This window comes from Cetorhinus maximus, chromosome 17 (genome assembly GCF_964194155.1).
Source record: "Cetorhinus maximus chromosome 17, sCetMax3.hap1.1, whole genome shotgun sequence".
Lineage (NCBI taxonomy): Eukaryota > Metazoa > Chordata > Chondrichthyes > Lamniformes > Cetorhinidae > Cetorhinus > Cetorhinus maximus.
Window position 1 is genome coordinate 50,075,043 of NC_135895.1, and position 20,613 is coordinate 50,095,655.

At 41.8% G+C, this 20,613-nt stretch overlaps 1 protein-coding gene across 5 annotated transcripts in view; it reads right to left on the bottom strand.

The window, feature by feature from the left end:
* patj (PATJ crumbs cell polarity complex component) overlaps positions 1-20,613 on the bottom strand; it is a 392,616-nt gene that overhangs the window by 201,061 nt on the left and 170,942 nt on the right. For all 5 annotated transcript variants that reach the window (XM_078561172.1, XM_078561175.1, XM_078561174.1 and 2 more), the window contains one exon: positions 7,140-7,290. In XM_078561172.1, the coding sequence (XP_078417298.1) occupies positions 7,140-7,290 (151 nt within the window). The remainder of the gene's footprint in view (positions 1-7,139; positions 7,291-20,613) is intronic.

Consider the following 20,613-nt stretch of genomic DNA (forward strand, 5'->3'; position numbering starts at 1 on the left):
TCAGTCTGTTTCACTTATCACCAATAATTAATTATCCTAATTTAATATCAAGAGATATAGGGCATCTAAGCATATTTAGTCATGTTCTAAGTTACTGAAATAAGTAAAAGCCAGTGGGAGAGAATAACATCAAAGCACTACGTTGATCGTCATCAATTAATCCAGTCAAGCACTGTTTCTAGGGCCTGCCAGCCTGGTCTGTGCTCTGACAACATTACACTAACAGCTCTATTTTGATCCCTAGCGTGATTAGTGCTCTCAAACAGACAATGGTATTATATTATGCTGCATTTCTTATGGTGTGCATGTCCTATCTTACTGCTCTATAAGGTATGAATACTTGCATAAACAATGTTTTGTCCTCTGACTGGAAGTCAGGAGAGCAGTAATTTTTGACAAAGGTGAAAAGTAAAACAGATATAAGACAATTGTGGCATTTAGCAAAAAACATTCTCACATCAACTTCTAATGTACTCTAATCAAAGTTAGGAATCAATCACTTTACAACACATATAATATTCGCATTTTAATAAAAAATAAAAAATAATTTCTTGATTTTTATGAACATAGCACATATCTTTTAAACCTTATACAAATTTCTTCTGACATACCTGCATTATTGAATCATGAAGCTTTAAATAATAACTTGAAGATAAATTATGTAAGAATAAAATGTGTAATTGCATTCAGAAACTTCAGTTTTTATAGATTCTACAAATTGTCAGAATTTATATCTAACTCAATCCTTTGATTTCTATTGCAATATTTCGGAAAAGGATTAAATGAATAAATATTGGGGCTACAGCTGTTAATTGCTCAGTATAATATCATAAATTATATAATAGAAAATATGTTCACCAATGAGAAAAACAAAATTAAGCACTTAACAAAGGCGTAGATTTTATCTTGCATTATTAAGGAAGTAGCAGCACAATGGGGGTCTTACCTCCTTGTTTATGCCAATACTCCAGCTGCCATCATCCTTAAAGAAGGCTTTCTGTTGGGCAGCCAGTGGCTCCACCTGTTTCAGGTGATCAGCCATTATTAATATGCAAATAAGTATCCTATGACAGACATAGGACTGCCTAATACAATTTGCTAGACAACTGGGCACAAACATGCGCTGCACACAGTCCATCCAGTTCTATCAGGCGTACTGCTCCTGTACTAGGAGAAGAGGTACCAAAAAGCTCCACAAGGATGCAAGAGCGGAATGCCAGAGGAGTGGTGAGAGTATCCATTCTTGACATCAAGGAAGCACTTGATCAAGTATGGTACCAAGGAGTCGCAAAAAAAAGAGGTAAAAACGAGGCAAGTTGCCAGGCCACAGGAGGCCAAACATTGAGGCCTCAGCATCCTTGGGCTGACTATCTGCAGTTTGTTTAGCAATGACTTTCCCGCAATAATATAGTCGGAGTTGGTGATTCCATGTTATTGAATGTAATTCACAACAAAATCCAGGCTTGAGCTGACAAGTGGCAGGTAACATACATAACTCATAAGCGCTGGACAATGACCATCTTCCTTCACCATCACTGAGTCAATAACCTGAAACATTGTAGGAGCTGCATGATTTACAAGAATTGCTGCAGTACAAGGGCAAGGCCAATCAACCACCTCCTCACAGCAATTAGGGATGGGCAATAAATGCAGCTTTGTCAGCAATGCACACAGGCTGAACTACCTCCATTGAACATCAATGACACCAGCATTATGAGTACCCCCCCAACAATCAATCTCCTGGTGTAACCCCTGACCAGAAACCTAACTGGAACCAAACATACCAAGATTATGGGTACAAGGCCAGCACAGATGCTAAGTATTCTGTGATGAATGGCTCATGTGCTAACCTCTTAATGCTACTTCAGCTTCTCCAATGTTCAAGCCAGAGATGTGATGAAACACAGAACAAATCAGCTGCAACAATATTCAGGAAGCTTAAGACTATTCAAGACAGAACAGTCACTTGATCAGCATTACTGCCGCTACCACCACTTGATTCTCAACCCTTCATCACTGGTGCACTATGTACGTACTTTGCAGGATGCACTGCAACAATTCACCAATCTACCGTGACAGTATCTTACAGATAGATACATGGCCTCTGCCACTAAGAAAGACAACTGCAGCAATATTAGGGAAACTCAATTACTTGCAAGTTCCCCTCCAGGTCACACAATATTCTGGCTCAGACATATATTGCTGTTCTTTCACCTTCACTGGGTCAATATCCTGAAATCCCCTACCTAACACAATCACAGGAACAGTATCAACATCAGGATTGCAGCGGTTTAAAGAGAAGGCCCACCATCATCATCTCAGGCTAAGTTATAGGAATATCACCCAGATCCTGAGAAAAAATAATAAAAGATAGCTGGCAAAGGCAGCTTTGTTTATCTAGTACATTATACAATTAAGGCCCAATGAAGTCTCCACAAGGCTGCGTAAATAATGGAATCAGGTGTAACCACCCTCTTGCTGCAAATCTGGGCAAATGTCCTAGATTCAATGATCTATTGTAACTTGACTGAACTACTCAGATACAAAATAAAATTATTTTATTACTAACTACACCCAAGGCCGAGTATTACAAATGCAGGTCTTGCCTTAGATATGGTCTCCCTGACATAACTGTTAACCTGCCTGCAAAGATATTTTCCTGAACTCTGTTTGAGTGCAACTCACCTACCTTGAACAGGTCGCTCCGGCCACAGAACCGGTCCCAATGCCTCTCTCTGGCACCAGGCCTCTAGCCATTAACTTGCCATATTCTCCAATTTCTACTCCCACTAGCGCATATCATTGGGAGTAATCCAGAGATTACTATTTTTGAGATCCTGCTTGTTACCTTCCTCCCTAGCTCCTTGAACTCTGACTACAGGACCTCAATCCTCTCCCTGTCTCTGTCATTGGTTCAAGCTTGAATCATGACTTCTGGTTCCTCCCATTTCCCCCACACCATATTCTGCGCCCTTTCAACAACATCCTTATCCCAGAATGGAAATACATGCCTGTCCCACTGACTCATACTTTGTTTCATGACTCCCAGATGAATAATAAATTATTCTCCATCAAAAAAATTAACTAATTTGCTATCATGATCTAATGTGAAAAAGACCAGATAAAATGTGGCTACAATAGTATCATTTGGGTTCATTATCTTAATGTGCAGAATTATCAAAAAAAAACTGGTTATAGAAAAACAAAAGGATCAGAAAATGATGTATCATAGCAATTAGATGCATTTGCCAGCATGCAGTGCACAGATATATTTGCATTTAATTTTTAATAATTGGAGATTAAAAGTTGATATAAAAATGGACCAGCAACTAATCAAATGCATGTGCTGCTTCTGGACTAGTCACCTCATGTAACTGATGCACATACTGTTCATGCCCAGAGTAATAAGGGACTCTATACACATCTCTAAATTCAACCCTGACCATCTGTTCTTTTGTATTGTGCACAGAGACAGATTTTCATAAAGCAAAAAGGGAAAAAACAGGCAGTATTTTACCAGAGTGAGCTGACTGCAGAGGCAACTAGCTTGTCAACAGAAAAATACAAGCAGCGAATCAAATCACAGGTGAAATCGTACAACAGATGTCTAATCCCGGAAGCAAACCTTCTGTCCCCCTCACCCATGAAAACAATCCACACGTTTTGTCCCTTTAGGTGACACAAGGCTGCAGGAATAAACTGAACTTCAGTATTAAAAAAAACAGCTAAATTTACCCACTTCTCTAATGTTGTTAACAGTTTCTTTATTACAGGATATTTATTATTTCTATTTTCATAGTTTGGAATTAGAGTCTCTACTTCTCTCCAATGTCAGAGAAGCTCCAGTAGCTATGCTCCAAAACACTAAAGGGCACAACTTATTTTTTATTTAAGTATGCTATTTAAATCAAACTGTTATTTTAGCATTACAACTGCACATCTAAGCAAGACACAAAAGTTGAAAACAATTTCCTCCCTCTCTATACGCAAGAGTTATTGATATGCGAAACAGATTAATAATTAAAATTATACTGCCTTGGCTAACTTGTTTAAAAATATCTGGACAGTCATCTGATTATGAAAACGATTGACGATTAGAGGATTATATAAATGACTAAATATGCTATGTACATGAAATTCTGCCAGTGGAATGGTGGTGCAATAGAACACCAGTCATCCATGCAACCTATTGCAGGCCAAGTCACAACTTGCTGGGATCAATTATTTGCTCCCTCTCGCATTATGGGGCTCTCAGCAAACAAAGGTTCTGTTGGATTTGTTGCCAGCGAGACTACTTTTCCCCCAAGGGTGGCCACAGAAGGAAGTGTGGTCAAGCTAAGTGTGGAATGTGAGTGGTGAAGAATAGATACAAGGGAGTGATCAGAGGAGGCAACAGGAGTAGGGAGGTTACATGAGATGGGAAGATCGAGTGGGTTTGTCATGAAAATGGATGGGGGGGCATTTATATGGAGGAACACAAGAAATAGGAGTAGTGGTAGACCATGCGGCCCGTTGAGCCTGCTTTGCCATTCAGTATGATCATGGCTAATCTTGGGTTTCAACTCCACTTTCCTGCCTGCTCCCCATACTCCTTAATTCCCTGAGATACCAAAAATCTGTCTATCCCAGCCTTAAACATATTCAACAATGAAACATCCACAACCTGCTGGGGTAGAGAATTCCAAAGATTCACAACCCCTCAAATGATGTAATTTTTCCTCATTTCAGTCCTAAATGATCAGCTGCTTATCCCATGACTGTGCCCCATATTTTACACTCCCTAACTAGCGGAAACAATCTCTCAGCATCAACCCTATCAAGCCCCTTCAAAATTTTGCAGGTTTCAACAAAATCGCCTCTCATTCTTCTGAACTCCAGTGAATATAAGCCCAATATTCTTAGCCTCTCATAAAACGACCTCCTCATCCTAGAGACCAATTTAATGAACCTTTACTGTATCACCTTCAATGCAAGTATATCCTTTATCAAATGTGGAGACCAAAACAGCACAAAGTATTCCAGGTGTGGTCTCATCAAAACCCTGCACAATTGTAGCAGGAAGATGTTAAGGGACGAGAGGAAGACAGTGAAATCAGGTGAGATGGGGCTAGATCAGTTGAGTGGGAGATTGTAATCACCGAGGATATGAAATCTCTAACTTCAGTAGCTGAGTGATAGGGGAGGGAGGCGTAGTGGGTTTTAAAAGAGACAAGAAAGGAAAAATGAGGTGTGGTGCAAAAAAGAGTAGAGGGTTTCAGGAGTAGGGAGGATGACACCAAGATATATTTTGAGAACCCCAGCCAGGACCCCTGAAATAAGGATGAGTGGATAGAAGATCTGCCTATGACATCACCCACGAGAATTTCCCAGCTTTCTCTGAATGGGATGGATTTCCTACGAAAATAAGTGCTATCCTATTTTCAGGCACTTAAACCAGAGATGTACAGGACCAAATCAGAATGTTGACTCCTAAGATTCCAGTCCTGTTGAAACTTTACACATGGCACCTATGAAATGGAACCTTTACAAATGGAAGCTCTGAAACTGAATAGGTCAGGACTGAATTATGTTAGATTGATAATGAGAAGGTTCCTGGGCTATTGCCTTTAGGCTGCAGAAAACAAAGATTGTACTGTTCCTCAACATGTTGCCTATTATTACTGCAATTATCTTCAAATATTAAGGGCTAGCTCCTATTTAATAGCCCCAAAAAGCAATGTAAATCACAATGATTTATGCAAAACCAGTCTATGAATAATACAAGCTTGATTCCTAATTTGAAATGCCGCTATATGTGCAGAGGTATGTATGATTTCATCATCCCACATACCTGTGCATTCATAATGATGTTCAGTGTTTTGGAGGAAAATAGAAGGTAACTGTTACATTTGCTTGCATGAATGAAGCAGCAGTTTAATGCCTTCATTTGCACCACATCATATGTATCCATAAATCCAACATTAGCATCTACTAATAAACAATCCAAATTCTATTACTAAATGCTGAAAAAGCATGATGAGTCTTTCGATATAAATCAAGTTTAGTTTTATGTCTCATAAGTACTTCCCTATGTGTTAAACACAAAATATTAACTCCTTTCTTCTCACTTTAAGTCTATAATCTTTCTCTTCAAACATTGAGAAGCATCTATTTGCAATTATGAATAGCGCTGGAAGATTTGTTTTCCTAAAGATATTTATTCAGTTTAAAACTTATAGTACACAAGAACAAAATCAACCATCCTGTTTTTAAAATGAATCGCGAGCCTAAATGTCAAAAGTCCAGACTCCATTTTCTATTGTTCATGTGGGGATTTGTGAACCTTGAATATTTTCAGCTAATTAAGACAAGAAGATGATCCATAAACTAGTAAATGCAAAAGAATTAACATAACAAATTCTCATATTAAAGAACTGAAACATTCTAAATCTGTGGAGTGAAGCTCTGCCTCTTTGTGGTGTTGCAGCAAGTATTCCATTGCAGCACCACTGGATTTTTCACCGGGGAGTAGCAAGCACCATCAATGGAACAGAGATTCCCAAGAATACACCAAGCATATTTAATTACTCCTAAACCAAGCAGGGTTGAGTTTGTTGGCGCAGCAAAATCAAGGCTAAACAAATCCATTCCCATTTCCTCACCTTGATCAGTAGTAAGATCACGGAAAATTTTGAAATAGGGAGTTGTGATGTGATATTTGGTTTTACAAAGACATTTAAAAAGATGGATGGAAGATAAAAATGAAAAAGAATTAACTTTTTTTAAAAACAGAAAGTTTTGCCAAAACCAGCAACTCACTTAGATATTTTATTGTTATTTGTGTTGAATTGAAAGCACTGCAAAACCTGAATGCATATCCAAAAGTTGGGCGTTAACCACTCTGCATCAATTTTCACCTTCACTAATAGCACTATATGGTCTGAAACATTTACAATTAGACTTGCAGAAAAACCCACAGAAAAATTCAGTGACCCGACATGGAATAATCAGACATATCCAGGTGACAGCATTCCTGCCTCTTCCCAATTTTCCCAATGTCCTGGCAGGATAACTAAATGGGAAAAAAAAATGCCAAACATTCGACACAGCACTGGTCAGAAACACTGACACTGGTTTAACTACTTTCTTACTGAACTTACGGTCACTTTCATTTCCTTCCTTCAGAGCACTGTCAATGTCTGGTAATTCTTCTGGTTCCTCTAGTTTTGACAATTGCATGTTTGTGGGTTCTTTGTAAGGTGGAGGCAGTCGCATAGGTGGTGGTGGTCCACCTCCAACAGGGCCCAAACTCTAAAAGAAAAGCAGAGACCGTCAACACATTAAAAGAAAAGTAAAGCTTTAAATTTCTTGAAAATAGTGCTGTCACTGCACAACAATGATTGCCAGTATATTTATAGTTGGTGTGGCTGAATAATCTTATACAAACCATTTCTCAGCAGAAATGAGGGAAATTTACAAAGCAATAGAATGGCATGGCAAAAACAATGTGGATCATGCTCAACTGAGAGAAACAATAAACAACATTCAAGGTTTATTAGCCAATCTAGGCATGAGAATCTTGTCTTATATGTTCTATTGTTACAATCCTGTTAGGGACCATTAATATTTAAAGAGAAGTCTGAACACCTCATTTTAATCAATAGAACTATGCCACAAGATTTTACATTTCAAAGCAAAACAAACTTTATTGTAAATAAAAGACTTAAACAAAACAAGCACTATTAATTCACCAATATGGTTTAGAACTGCATACGTTATGCACTTAACTCCCCAAGAGTTGTATTCTACTTTATGGCATCTTAGAGTTATTTACTTCTGTTGGAATCACCCAAAAGTAGGACACAGTCCTCTGGAATTTACTTTAATTCCCTTCAGTTCCAGTTATTCTCTGAGGCAAGATTCTTTGTTTAATACCTCTTGATTGTGGATGCCTCAATCCCTTGTTCTGGTTGCCTACTCAATGATAATCCTGTTGATTACTTTCTTTACACAAAAGTTTCTGTGAGGACCACTGCTGATTGTCTTCCATTCACTGCGAGTAAGAATAAATTTTCCAGCTGCTTTTCACTCCAAACAGAGATTAAGGCTCCACACGCAATCCATACAGAACGATGAAGTTAATATTTTCTTGGCTTAACTGCTGGCCTGACTCTCACCTATCAGCTTTGGCTATCTTCTCTCAGTGAGCTGCAGACTGCCAGAGATCAAATTGTAACTAAACTGCCTTTGGAGTAAATACACAGATAAATCAAACAAAATACTCTCCCACCTCCCACAGCTTATCTCCAGGGTGATGCGGCATGTTCTGGGGTGTCCTCAAACAGGCCTTTATGTTAATTATCTCTAATTTAAAAATTCTTCTGTGATTTGAAGTAAATAGATTTTACAATCATCCCTGTTCACCACTTGCTTGAAAACTCTCCTTTGATTCTTAGATCCATATAATAATTAACATTGCTAATGAATTGATTGTCCTTTCTCCAGTATCTCTGGCCCACAAAGAAATCCTCTTGTTTGTAAAGCTTCTTTCAGCTTTCTTTCATCTGAAAATACCATATTATTTATTGAAGTAAGTAGAGACTCTTTGGCTTCAACTGAAGTTTAAGAATGGGTCATCCAATGTTTAAGTTTTTGCACCCCTCTCTGACCTACAGATTAGCATTTAAATGTAATTAACTTTAAGTTTATCTGAATTACATCTACTTCAGTATTACTTATCAGTTTCTTAGCCAGATGTGTCCATTTATCTACATTTAGCCTTCAACCTAAAAGTTAGATTCTTAAAACTTGAAGTTATGTTCTAAAACACATAAGTAATGAGTTAAATATTCCTGACACTATGTAAATATAATTAACAGGGTTCAATCAAATTGTAATACTACTATGCCACAAATTGCTTTGATCATAAGCAAAAGTGTAGATAAACACATTATAGATAGGAGAATTAGTGCTCATTCCAGAATTCTCAGCTGAATTTTAATAATGCTAATCACCTTCAACAAGATGTAGTCTTCCTCCAATTTCTCCAGCAGTTGCAAGTATATCTACAAAGTAGCTAAACAGCAATAAAAAGTTTGCATTGTCTCATAGACTCATAGATGTTAACAGCACAGCAGGCTGCCATTCGGTCCATTGTGTCCATGCCGGTCAACAAAGATCTGACTACACCAATCCCATTTTCCAGCGCTTGGCCCATAGCGCTGGAGGCTATGGCAATGCAATGAATATCTAAATGCTTCTTAAATGTTACGAGAGTTTCTGACTCAACCACCCTTTCAGGTAGTGAGTTCCAGACACCCACCACCTTCTGGGTAAAGAAATTTCTCAACTCCACTCTTAGCCTTCTACCTCTTACCTTAAATCTATGCTCTCTAGTTATTGACCCCTCTACTAATGGAAAAAGTACCTTCCTATCCATCCTATCTAGGTCCCTCATAATCTTATACACCTCTATCAGGTCCCCTCTCAACCTTCATTGCTCAAAGGAAAACAACTCCAGCCTATCCAATTTTTCCTCATAGTTCAGACCCTCCAGCCCAAGCAGCATCCTGGTAAATCTCCTCTGCACCCTCTCTAGTGCAATCACATCCTTCCTATAATATGGTGACCAGAACTGCACGTAGTACTCCAGTTATGGCCTAATCAGCATTTTATACAGCTCCAGCATAACCTCCCTGCTCTTGCATTCTATGCGTCGGCTAATAAAGGCAAGTATTCCATATGCCTTCTCAACCACCTTATCTACCTGCCCTGCTACCTTCAGAGATCTGTGGATATGCACACCAAGGTCTCTCTGATTTTCAGTGCTTTCCAGGGCCCTACCATTCATGGTGTAATCACAGACTGGGTGACCGCTTTGCAGAACACCTTCAGTCTGTCCGCAAGCATGACCCAGACCCCCCTGTCGCTCGCAGACTGGGTGACCGCTTTGCAGAACACCTTCGGTTTGTCCGCAAGCATGACCCAGACCTCCGTGTCACTTGCCATTTCAACACTCCATCCTGCTCTCATGCCCACATGTCCATCCTTGGCTTGCCGCATTGTTCCAGTGAAGCTCAACGTAAACTGGAGGAACAGCACCTCATCTTCCGACTAGGCACTTTACAGCCTTCCGGACTGAATATTGAGTTCAACAATTTTAGATCATGAACTCTCTCCTCCAACCCCACCCCCTTTCCGCCCCCCCCTTTTTTTTTCCAATAATTTATATAGATTTTTCTTTTCCCACCTATTTCCATTATTTTTAAATGTATTTCCATCCATTGTTTTATCTCTACCTTTTAGCCTATTTCGATCCCTTCCCCCCACCCCACCCCCACTAGGGCTATCTGTACCTTGCTTGTCCTGCTTTCTACCCTTAATTAGCACATTCCTTAGATAATATCACACCTTCAACACATCTTTGTCCTTTTGTCTATGACATCTTTTGGCTATCTCCACCTATCACTGGCCCTCTATCCAGCTCTTCCCCCCCTAAACCAGCTTATATTTCACCTCTTTTCTATTTTTACTTAGTTCTGTTGAAGAGTCATGTGGACTCAAAACGTTAACTGTGTTCCCCTCTGCAGATGCTGCCAGACCTGCTGAGTTCTTCCAGGTATTTTTATTTTTATGGTGTAATCCCTTGACTTGTTAGCCCTCTCCAAGTGCATTACCTCACACTTTTCCGGGTTGAACCCCCTTTGTCACTGCTCTGCCCACCTGACCAGTCTATTGATATCCTCCCACAGTTTATGGCTATCCTCCTCACTATCTACCACCCTACCAATTTTTGTGTCATCCGTGAACTTCTTGGTCATACCCCCTACATTTAAGTACAAATCATTTATGTACACTACAAACAGCAAGGGCCCCAGCACCGAGCCCTGCGGAACCCCAATGGAAACAGACTTCCAGTCACAGAAACATCCCTCTACCATTACCCTATGCTTCCTGCCTCTCAGCCAATTTTGGATCCAATGTGCCACTTTGCCTTGGATCCCATGAGCTCTTACTTTCTTGAGCAGTCTGCCATGAGGGACCTTATCAAAAGCCTTGCTTAAGTCCTTGTAGACCACATCAAATGCATCACCCTAATCAACAATCCTGGTTACCTCTTCAAATAATTCGATCAAATTTGTCAAACATGACCTTCGCTTAACAAATCCATGCTGACTGCCCCTGATTAATCTGTCTTTCCAAGTTCAGATATATGAAGTCCCTCAGGATTCTTTCTAGTAACTTCCCCACCATCGAGGTTAGACTGACTGGCCTGTAATTTCCTGGTCTATCCTTTCCTCCCTTTTTTAATAATGGGACAACATTAGCAGTCCTCTGTCACCTCACCTGTGGACAGAGAGTGTTTGAAAATTACTGTCAGGGCCCCTGATATCTCTTTCCTTGCCTCTCTAAACAATCTGGGATACAGCTCATCCAGGCCTGCGAGCTTATCCACTTTTAAGGCCGCTAAACCTGCTAGTACCTCCTCTTTCTCTATGTTAATTTCCTCTAATATTTCGCAGTCCTCCACCCTTATGTCTATACCTGCGTCATCCTTTTCCATTGCAAAGACTGACGCAAAGAATTCATTGTGGATTGTACCCACGTCTTCCGCGTCTACACACAGATTACCTCTATGATCCCTAACTGGCCCTACTCTTTTCCTAGTTATTCTCTTGCTCTTTATATATTTTAAAAAACCCCTTTGGGTTTTCCTTTATTTTACCCACCAATGCTGTCTCATGCACTCTCTTAGATTTCCTAATTTCCTTTTTAGGTTCCCCCCTGTACTTTTTATACTCCTCTAGGGGCTCTGTCGTATTGAGCCCTCAGTATCTTACATAAGCTTCTCTTTTTTTCTTAATCCTAACCTTTATGTCCCTTGACATCCAGGGTTCCTCAGACTTGGTCCCCCCATTTGTCTTTATGGGAACATATTTGCCCTGTACTCTCGCTATTTCCTCCTTAAATGCCTCCCACTGCTCTGACACAGTTTTATCTGCAAGTAGCTGCTTCCAGTCCACTTGGTCTGAATCGTATCTCATCTTAGTAAAATTAGCCGTTCCCCAGTTTAGAACTTTTATTCTCAACCCAACCTTATCCTTTTCCATAACTATCCTAAATCTAACTGAGTTATGTCCACTAACTCCAAAATGCTCCCCTACCGATACGCCTTCCACCTGCCTGGGCTCATTTCCGAATATTGGGTCCAGAACTGCCCCCTCCCTTGTTGGGCTTTCTACGTACTGGCTAAAAATGTTCTCCTGGAAACAGCTTAATAATTTTGTTATCTCCCTACCTTGCACACTAAAACTATCCCAGGTAATATTTAGGTAATTAAAATCCCCTACTATGACTGCCTTATTATTCTTACACTTCTCTGAAATTTGATTACATATTTGATCATTTACCTCTCCCTGACTGTTTGGAGCCTATAGTACACACCCAACAGCGTGTTTGCTCCTTTTGTGTTCTTTACTTCTACTCATATGGCCTCATTTGATGATCCTTCCAGTATATCATCCCTCCTCACTGAAATAATTTATTCCTTGATCAATATTACAACCCCACCTCCTCTTCTATCCCCCTCTCTATCTCATCTCAATACCCTATTACCAGGAATGTTGAGCTGCCAATCCTGTCCTTCTTTGAGCCAAGTATCGGTCATAGCTATGATATTATATTCCCACGTGCCTATCTGTGCTCTCAGCTTGTCTGTCTTATTCTTCAAGCTCTTTGCATTAAAATATATTCCATTTAGCCTTGCTAAACTTACTTCTTTCTTATCTAGCCTATTTTCCCTCTGCCTTCCAGACTCCCTCACTAGTGTTTTAACTTCTAATTCCAGCTCAGCTTCTCTCCCCTCTGAACTACTTTTCAGGGTCCTATCCCCCTGCTAATATAGTTTAAATGCGCCCCAACAGCATTAGCAAACCTTTCCGCGAGGATGTTGGTCCCATTCCTGTTCAGATGTAACTAGTCCAACTTGTACAGGTCCCCCTCCCCCAGAAATGGTCCCAATGCCCCAGGAATCTAAAGCCCTCCCTCCCGCACCATCTCTCCAACCACGCATTCATCTGCTCTCTCCTTCTTTTCCTACACTCACTACTGCGTGGCACTGGGAGTAATCTGGAGATTACTACCTTTGAAGTCCTGTTTTTCAATTTCCTACTTAACTCCCTAAAGTCTGCTTGCAGGACCTCATTTCTCTTTCTTTCTATGTCATTGGTCCCAACATGGACCATGACCTCTGGCTGTTCACCTTCCCCCTTCAGAATGCCCTGCAGCCATTCCGTGACATCCTTGACCCTAACACCCGTGAGGCAACATACCATCCTGGAGTCATATCTACAGCCACAGAAGCACTTGTCTACTCCTCTCACTAATGAATACCCTACCACTATTGCCCTTCCACACGTCTTCCTCCCACTATGAGCAGCTGGACCACCCACAGTGCCATGACCTTGGCTCTGGTTGGCTGCCACAGAGGAACCGTCACTATCACCGTTTTCCAAAGCCGAAAAAGAGTTTGTGAGCGAGATGCACTCAGGGGGATTCCCTCACTACCTGCCTGGTCCCCTTCTGTCTGGCGGTCACCCATTCCCTCTCTCCTTACACTTCCTTAAGTTGCTGGGTGACCATGTCCTGAAACGTGCTATCCACAAACCTCTCAGCCTTGTGAATGCACCGCAGTGGCCCCAGCTGCCGCTCAAGTTCCAAAACCCGAAGCTCGAGCAGCTCCACCTGGAGGCACCTTCTGAACACATGGTCGTCTAGAAAGCCAGGAGCGTCTAAGATTTCCCACATGGTGCAGGATGTTCAAATCAAGGGACTGAGCTCCCCAGACATATCTTAACGAAACAGAATATGGGCCCTTGCTTTTATTTTACCCTTACTCCTACTTGAGTATAGACTAGATGCTAGATCCTCTAGATAGACCGGATCTTCTAGGTGCTGCTGACTTCCTGTCCCAGGAACCTCCTCTCGCACTCTTATCTAGGTACTGCTGACTGCCTCTCCCAGGGTCCTCCTCTCGCATTCTCCTTTAGGTGCTGCTGATTGCCTGTCCCAGGGACCTCCTCTCGCACTCTCCTCTCGGTGCTGCTGACTGCCTATCCCAGGGTCCACCTCTCTCACTCTCCTCTAGGTACTGCTGGCTGCCTGACCCAGGGTCCTCCTCTCACACCCTCCTGTCCTGACTTGGTTTAGTGGTGGCACTCTCATCTCTGAGTCAGAAGACTGTGAGTAGAAGTCCCACTCCAAAACTTGAGCACAAAGTCTAGTCAAAGTGCCATAGTGGACATCTGCTAGATAAGCCAGTACATAGTGCTCTAAAGACCTGTTGGATGTATCAACATGCTACACATTGGCATAATGCAGACTGCATCCCAGATTATATAATGAAGAATGGTTTCACTGTGAAGATGAGACTTGGTCTCAACGATCACTCCTATTAGTGCATCTTCTAACAGGTAGATCAGTGGGAGGCTAAGGTCAGATAGGTTACTTCCAGGCGTTGGTTCCCTCATCACCTCATGAGGCTCATTTGGCAGTTTGTCCTTCAGGACTCAGCAACCTCGATCAGTGGTGGTATTACTGAACCAAACTTGGTGGTAGACATTTAAATCCTCCACCCAGGCTACATTCTATGTCCTTGTCTCCCTCATAATTCCATAGATTAGAGTTGATTACAAGAATTGATACAAAAATCTAGTTGCTAATTAGAAATCATTAGTTAAGCACTTTCCAAACTGACAACAATGCTAAATAGTGAACAAATGCACAGTAATCACGCTATTTACATCATCTCCCCAGGCAACCAAACATTAATTAGGAAATGAAGGATCCATAAATAATACATAAACATTAATAATAATAATATAAAAACACATTTTGTTGGCTATAAAAATAAATTGCAGATTGCACATAAAAGGTTTTCCATTTTATAGAACATACAGGCCTGAAGTTTCCATATGATTTCTGACCAGATATCAGCTAATTCTGGGTGGGCAGAATCAAATGAAATAGTGCGAATGATCACAGAATTTTAAGTCTACGTTAGTTGTACTCGATCATTTTATGTTGGAGCCTCCATAATCTTCGACCGTAGTTTAAACGTTCATTCGCCCACAAAATTGGTCACAACTCCAGGTAAGACTGGCAAGTTTCCACTGATTGCAGCTATTCAGAGCTGCTCATCATCACAATGTGATCCAATTTTCAGATGCACAGACACCTGTGGTTACATGAATCCAGCAGGAATCACCTGACCCACAGTGGCCAGGCAATCAATTGAAGCCTGATTCAGGTCTGTTTCTTCTGCTGGTGTCATAATTACTTTATTATTTAAATTGATCTGACCTTGGTACACAAGATTTGGGTATGTATGACCAGCACTGAACTGAAACCACTCAGGTGTTTCCTACTGTGCTGTAGTAATTAGTTAATTGAACACAGCAGTGACTTGCAGTCAATTAAAGATTATTAAGATGACCAAAAGTATTAAATCAGTCAATTCAACACCCCATTTAAAAAGTTGAAGAATGATTCATTTCCTAGGATCCCCACTTCTCTTTGTGAAGCTGGAAGATGCTATTTCAGTCACAAATCGACAACAATTAGCTGCACTGCTTGATTGCGCCGGTTCTTGGGAGACTTAATGCTTGGGCCTATGCACTAAAATTGTGTGGATACATCAGCATAACTTCATCTTGGGAAAACCAGCACCAAGACCCAAGATATTCTGGGCATATTTTGCAAATTGTGTCCTAGCAGAAACGCAACACCTCAATTCTTTAGCATTATCCTTTAATATATATTACAACAGCCATTCGTAATATGTAATAGCCCATCATTTATTGTAAGTGTGCATTATTGAAATACTCGACAACACATTACCTGAACAAGTTAAATCAATCAAGAAAAAAAACAATCCCTTGAGGTTTTAGAAGCTCATATGGCTCAAGCAATGAGAATACGATCAGCATTGTCAATGTTTTTAGAATTAATACAAATAGAATATTGTACTGATAGCTGTGGGTTTACTCAGCTCAAGTAAAAGAACCATAATTTAACTAGTCTACCATGAGATCTTTGGAGTGCTTTTCATTGCCTATTTTAACATAAATATAAAAAGCTAACTTATAACAAATTTTTTGCATTTATTTAGTGCTGATCATTCTCTCAGGATGCTCCAAGGGTCTTCAGGGCTAATTAATTACTTTTGAAGTGCAGTCACTTGTGTTTTGATGTTGTTGTTTGAGGGATAAATATTGACTACAATAAGAAGGAAATCCCAGCTCTTCTTCAGGTAGCACCACTTGAACAAGCAGACACGACATTTGTTTAATATCTCATTTGAAAGACAACACGTCCAACAATGCAGCATTTGCTCAGTTATGCGAATTCATCACAGCAGTAGCATTTGAAAAGTGCAATTTTGTTATGTTATCAGATATTAAAATAGCAAGCTAAAATATATGAATATTGCCACGAAAAGCCACAACTCCCAGGACACTGTCCCATTGTTTTCTGAGATGTTAGTCTGCACAAACTCAGTTTGTTGAAGACAAGCTCCAAAGAGTCTGTCTTCATCAAAGGGCTTCAACTATACAATATCAAATCTTGCATTAATTACTCAGTTTCTATTCTTCTTACTGCAATAGGTGGCATTGAATAAAGCTCCACAAGCAGCTTTTATATTGGTACCACCAGAAAATATGCCTCATCAAGAATTTGTTGCCATAAACTGGAAAATCTATAGGCTCTAATCCAGTTTGAACATAATTCAATGTACTGTTTCGCTTAACATCTTAAGGTTTTGTCTCTTTGCACCATTTATTTGTAGTTACATCCAGAACATTGGCCTGTATCATTCCAGCCATCTGATTTGAAGGGACATCTAGTGGGCTTCTTACATAAAGTAGTTTACCACCATCTAGATTGTTAAACCAGGATAAACCATCTCGATGTTGCACTGAGTAAAAATACCAATTTCATAATACAGGATCTGTTTACAGAAAAGATGAAGCATTCATGTGAGAAAAATTACTGGTAACTCCTCAAACTGTAGTGATAGTGACCTAGTTTACCACTTCTTCCCAATCCTGGAATCTTAACCAGTTTCATTAAAAAGTTAATTACTAGTTAAACATATCGTCGTTCTTTCACTGTTATTGGGTCAAAATCCTGGCACTCCCTTCTTAACAGCACTGTGGGTGTACCTACACCACATGGACCGCAGCAGTTCAAGAAGGCAACTCACCACCACCTGCTCAAGGGCAACTAGGGTTGGGCAATAAATGCTGGCCCAGCCAGCGAAGCCCACATCCCATGAATTAATAAAAAAAGTTAATTAGAAGTAAGGGAACCAGATGCCAATGTCCAACTCACTGGGAGATTCAAGTTTTAAAGGAAGAAATTACCATCTTTTCTACAAGAAGAATTAATTATGAATACAGGTAAAGTACCACAAATCCAGCACCCTCGGATCAACACTGTGCCAGATTTTCCCAGATTTTAGACGTCCAATCTGGCACGTCGTTCAAAGTCATCTGTTTTGTTATCATGCAATAGGTTCATGCGGAGTTCTATATATCAGGTTTACATCCAGTTCTCACGCAATATCGATCTTCAGTTAGCTGTTTGTGTTTGGCTTTTTAAAGTTTGAGCGTGTGTTGCCAATCAGAATCAGAGGGAGTAAACAACGATAAACTCGTGCGCGAAACTAGAACCGTTCCAGAGTGGGGCTCAACCTGTACAATGCATGACCAGCGCGCCATTATAAAAAATGTCCAGTTATTCAAACTGATTTATTGTTTTCTTTGTGGACATTTATCTGGGAAAACATTTTTCAAGCTGATAAAAACCAGTGTGCAATGGCTCAAACAGTAACGTTCTCTATGACAAAGTATTCAGTTTTCAGACACCGCCGGTTACTGGGTAGTCAGATTTTAGGTACTCTACCTGTACGCCTATTAAGTCTTATGGTAATTTTCATGCCATTTGTATCTTTGGAGTACAATGTAATCATAATAATTTGCATCAAAAGCATCCTTTTTATTCCTCCGTAATTGGCCTGGATTTTTGTGTTTCTGTATCTCACCCAGGAGACTACATGGCTTTGGATAGGTAGGGAACATCTTATAGTGATGCACTGAGCATCATGACTGCATGGGACCTAAATGGACCAGTTGATCTTTTCCTTTCTGACACTTTCATGCAGTCATATATTCCACACACTACTGATAACTGACAAAGATATCATCTTAAATTTTTTCTCAAATCCAGGGTATTTGATTCTCAAATTTCTTGGGTAATTAACCATGGGTGGAATCTATGGGCGGAAACATCCCAGATTTGCACTAAGTGTGGTAGCAGGCGTGAAAAAGGACGTTTTACCCGCCAGCCCCTTTTCACACCGTATTGACCCATTCCCGCCTCATTCCGGGAAAACACTCCAATGCGCCCGCACCGCTGTCATCTCAGGCCTTCAGTAAATCAGGCACCATATTTACAGGCCACCCCTGCCCAGAGCTAGCACTATTCAAGGAATCGGAAGCTGTTGGGAACTGATGGCTGCCAAAGCGAGGAAATATGCTGCCCCCAGATTTAGTGACACCTCCCTCAAGCACCTACTGGACGCACTGGTGGCTCCCCGCAAAGTTCTCTGCCCCTGCTCTGGGTGAAGACCAACAAGCAAGGTCACCCAAACCAGGTGGCTGCAAAAGAGGGCAGCCATCCAGTGTAGGAAGAGGATGAATGCTCTCATCTGTTCTGTCAGGGTAACTCACTCTTCTCATCACTCTCAACTCACACACTCACAAATGCATCACACATCCACAGGGATCTCACACCTCAAGGGACAACCACTAATAATTCTCTCACACACCCTCACATCTCCATCAGGCTCATATCCTCTCGAGCTCACGTCCTCACCCCATCCATGGCTCCGCTCACAACACAAACCTTCCATGCAGTGCCATGTGTCCTGCTCACACTCTCTCCATCTATTTCCATGCAGGAGAAGCTGGCTGAAAACAGCAGGGAGAGGTCTGAGACTGGGGGTGGAGCGGCCCGCATTAGACCCCTCACTCACTTTGAGGAGTGCACCTTCACACTGACTGGTGAGAATGTGGACAGTGCCTGCGGCAGTGAGGTTGCCAGCGAAAACCTACATGAGGATCCTGCACCATATCATCTTCTTTCAACGCAACTGAGAGTGCTCTCCTGTTTTTGACTCAGCTGCCATGCACTCATTATCTCTACTTTGGTCCACAGGGAGCTCTGCCAGCCAGTCTCCCAACACCATCCAGGTCCACGCCTCCAGTGAAGAGAACACCTCCTCCATTGAAGAGCTGGAAATAAGCAGCCTGGAAGACCCGTCACAGCACTTACCCGCACCCTCCACCAGCACAGAGACACACACCTCGGTGGGACCTAGATCTAGAGCAGACTCAGGTTCACAGTCTGGTGGTCACCGCACAGACATGTGCCCGCAGCAGGAAGAGGCAGGTTCACGCGAGCTCCCCAACACTTGGAGGACAGCTGGGGAAGAGGCATCTGTGAGGGCCGAGTCAGATGACGAGCCTCTGGATTCGGCCTTCCAACTCATCCTGGAGAGTCAGCAGAAGACAGGTGAACATCACGGAGAGCTCTTGGAATCCCTCAAAAGAGTGGCATGCGAGTCAGAGGAGAGCATTCGCCTGCTCTCTGATGAAGTGGTGCCCACATGTGTGCATATGGAGGTTTCCATGGGGAGAATGGCGGGTGCCATGGAGATCCTGGTCCAGCAGAATGCAGAGATGTGCGCAGCCATGGGTGAGTTCTTGCAGTGGCAACACGAGAGGGAAACAGGGCACCTCGACGTCCCTCCAGGTGCTCCTTCCCCATCAAGGGGTCAGGCCGGTGCCCTCGGGCACCCAAAGGGAGGAGCAACTGGACACCTTGGGTCATCCACTCAGGAATCTCAGAAGCTGTCCCGTCCCTCCGAGTCCACTTTGCCTGTGACCCCATCAACCTCGTCCTCTGTCACCTCAGAGAGAGCAGCTGGCCTACAGGAGGACAGCCAAAGGAAGCTGGGGCCCTCAAGGCCACGGCTATCCAGAGGGCCCACACCGAAGTCATCAGAGGCAAAAGGGCCAACCATTGCACAGGCTGTCTCCACCCCTGCTGCGGATGTCAGAGCAGCACCTATAAGTGGTAGGCCTAGAAAAGTTAAGAATTTCTGATCACAAGTGGTTGCATGGGTGAACACATTCTGTCACTTTATAATCTGAAAATATATTCACTCTCAATGAATAATGTTAATGGTGTCTTTCAGCTTCATTTCCAGGCTTCGCGAGTTCCCCCCACTGCATCCCCCCCACTAGCAGTTCAGTTGCATGCAGCTCGACCACGAATGATTCTGGAGGGAAAGATTTGCATGTGGCAGGACCTTTCAGAGCCTTGTGCAAGGATTCTCCTACGCACCCGGAGCCTTCCTCTGTCAAACTCAACTCAATGTCCTGAGCATTTTCAATGCTGCCTGTCAGGATTCTCTTTCAGTTGTACATCTGAGCTGACCTGCATTTCTGCCCACCTACTGATAGAACTCCCATGCAGCACCTGTTCCTGCCCAACACGAGGCTCCTCTCA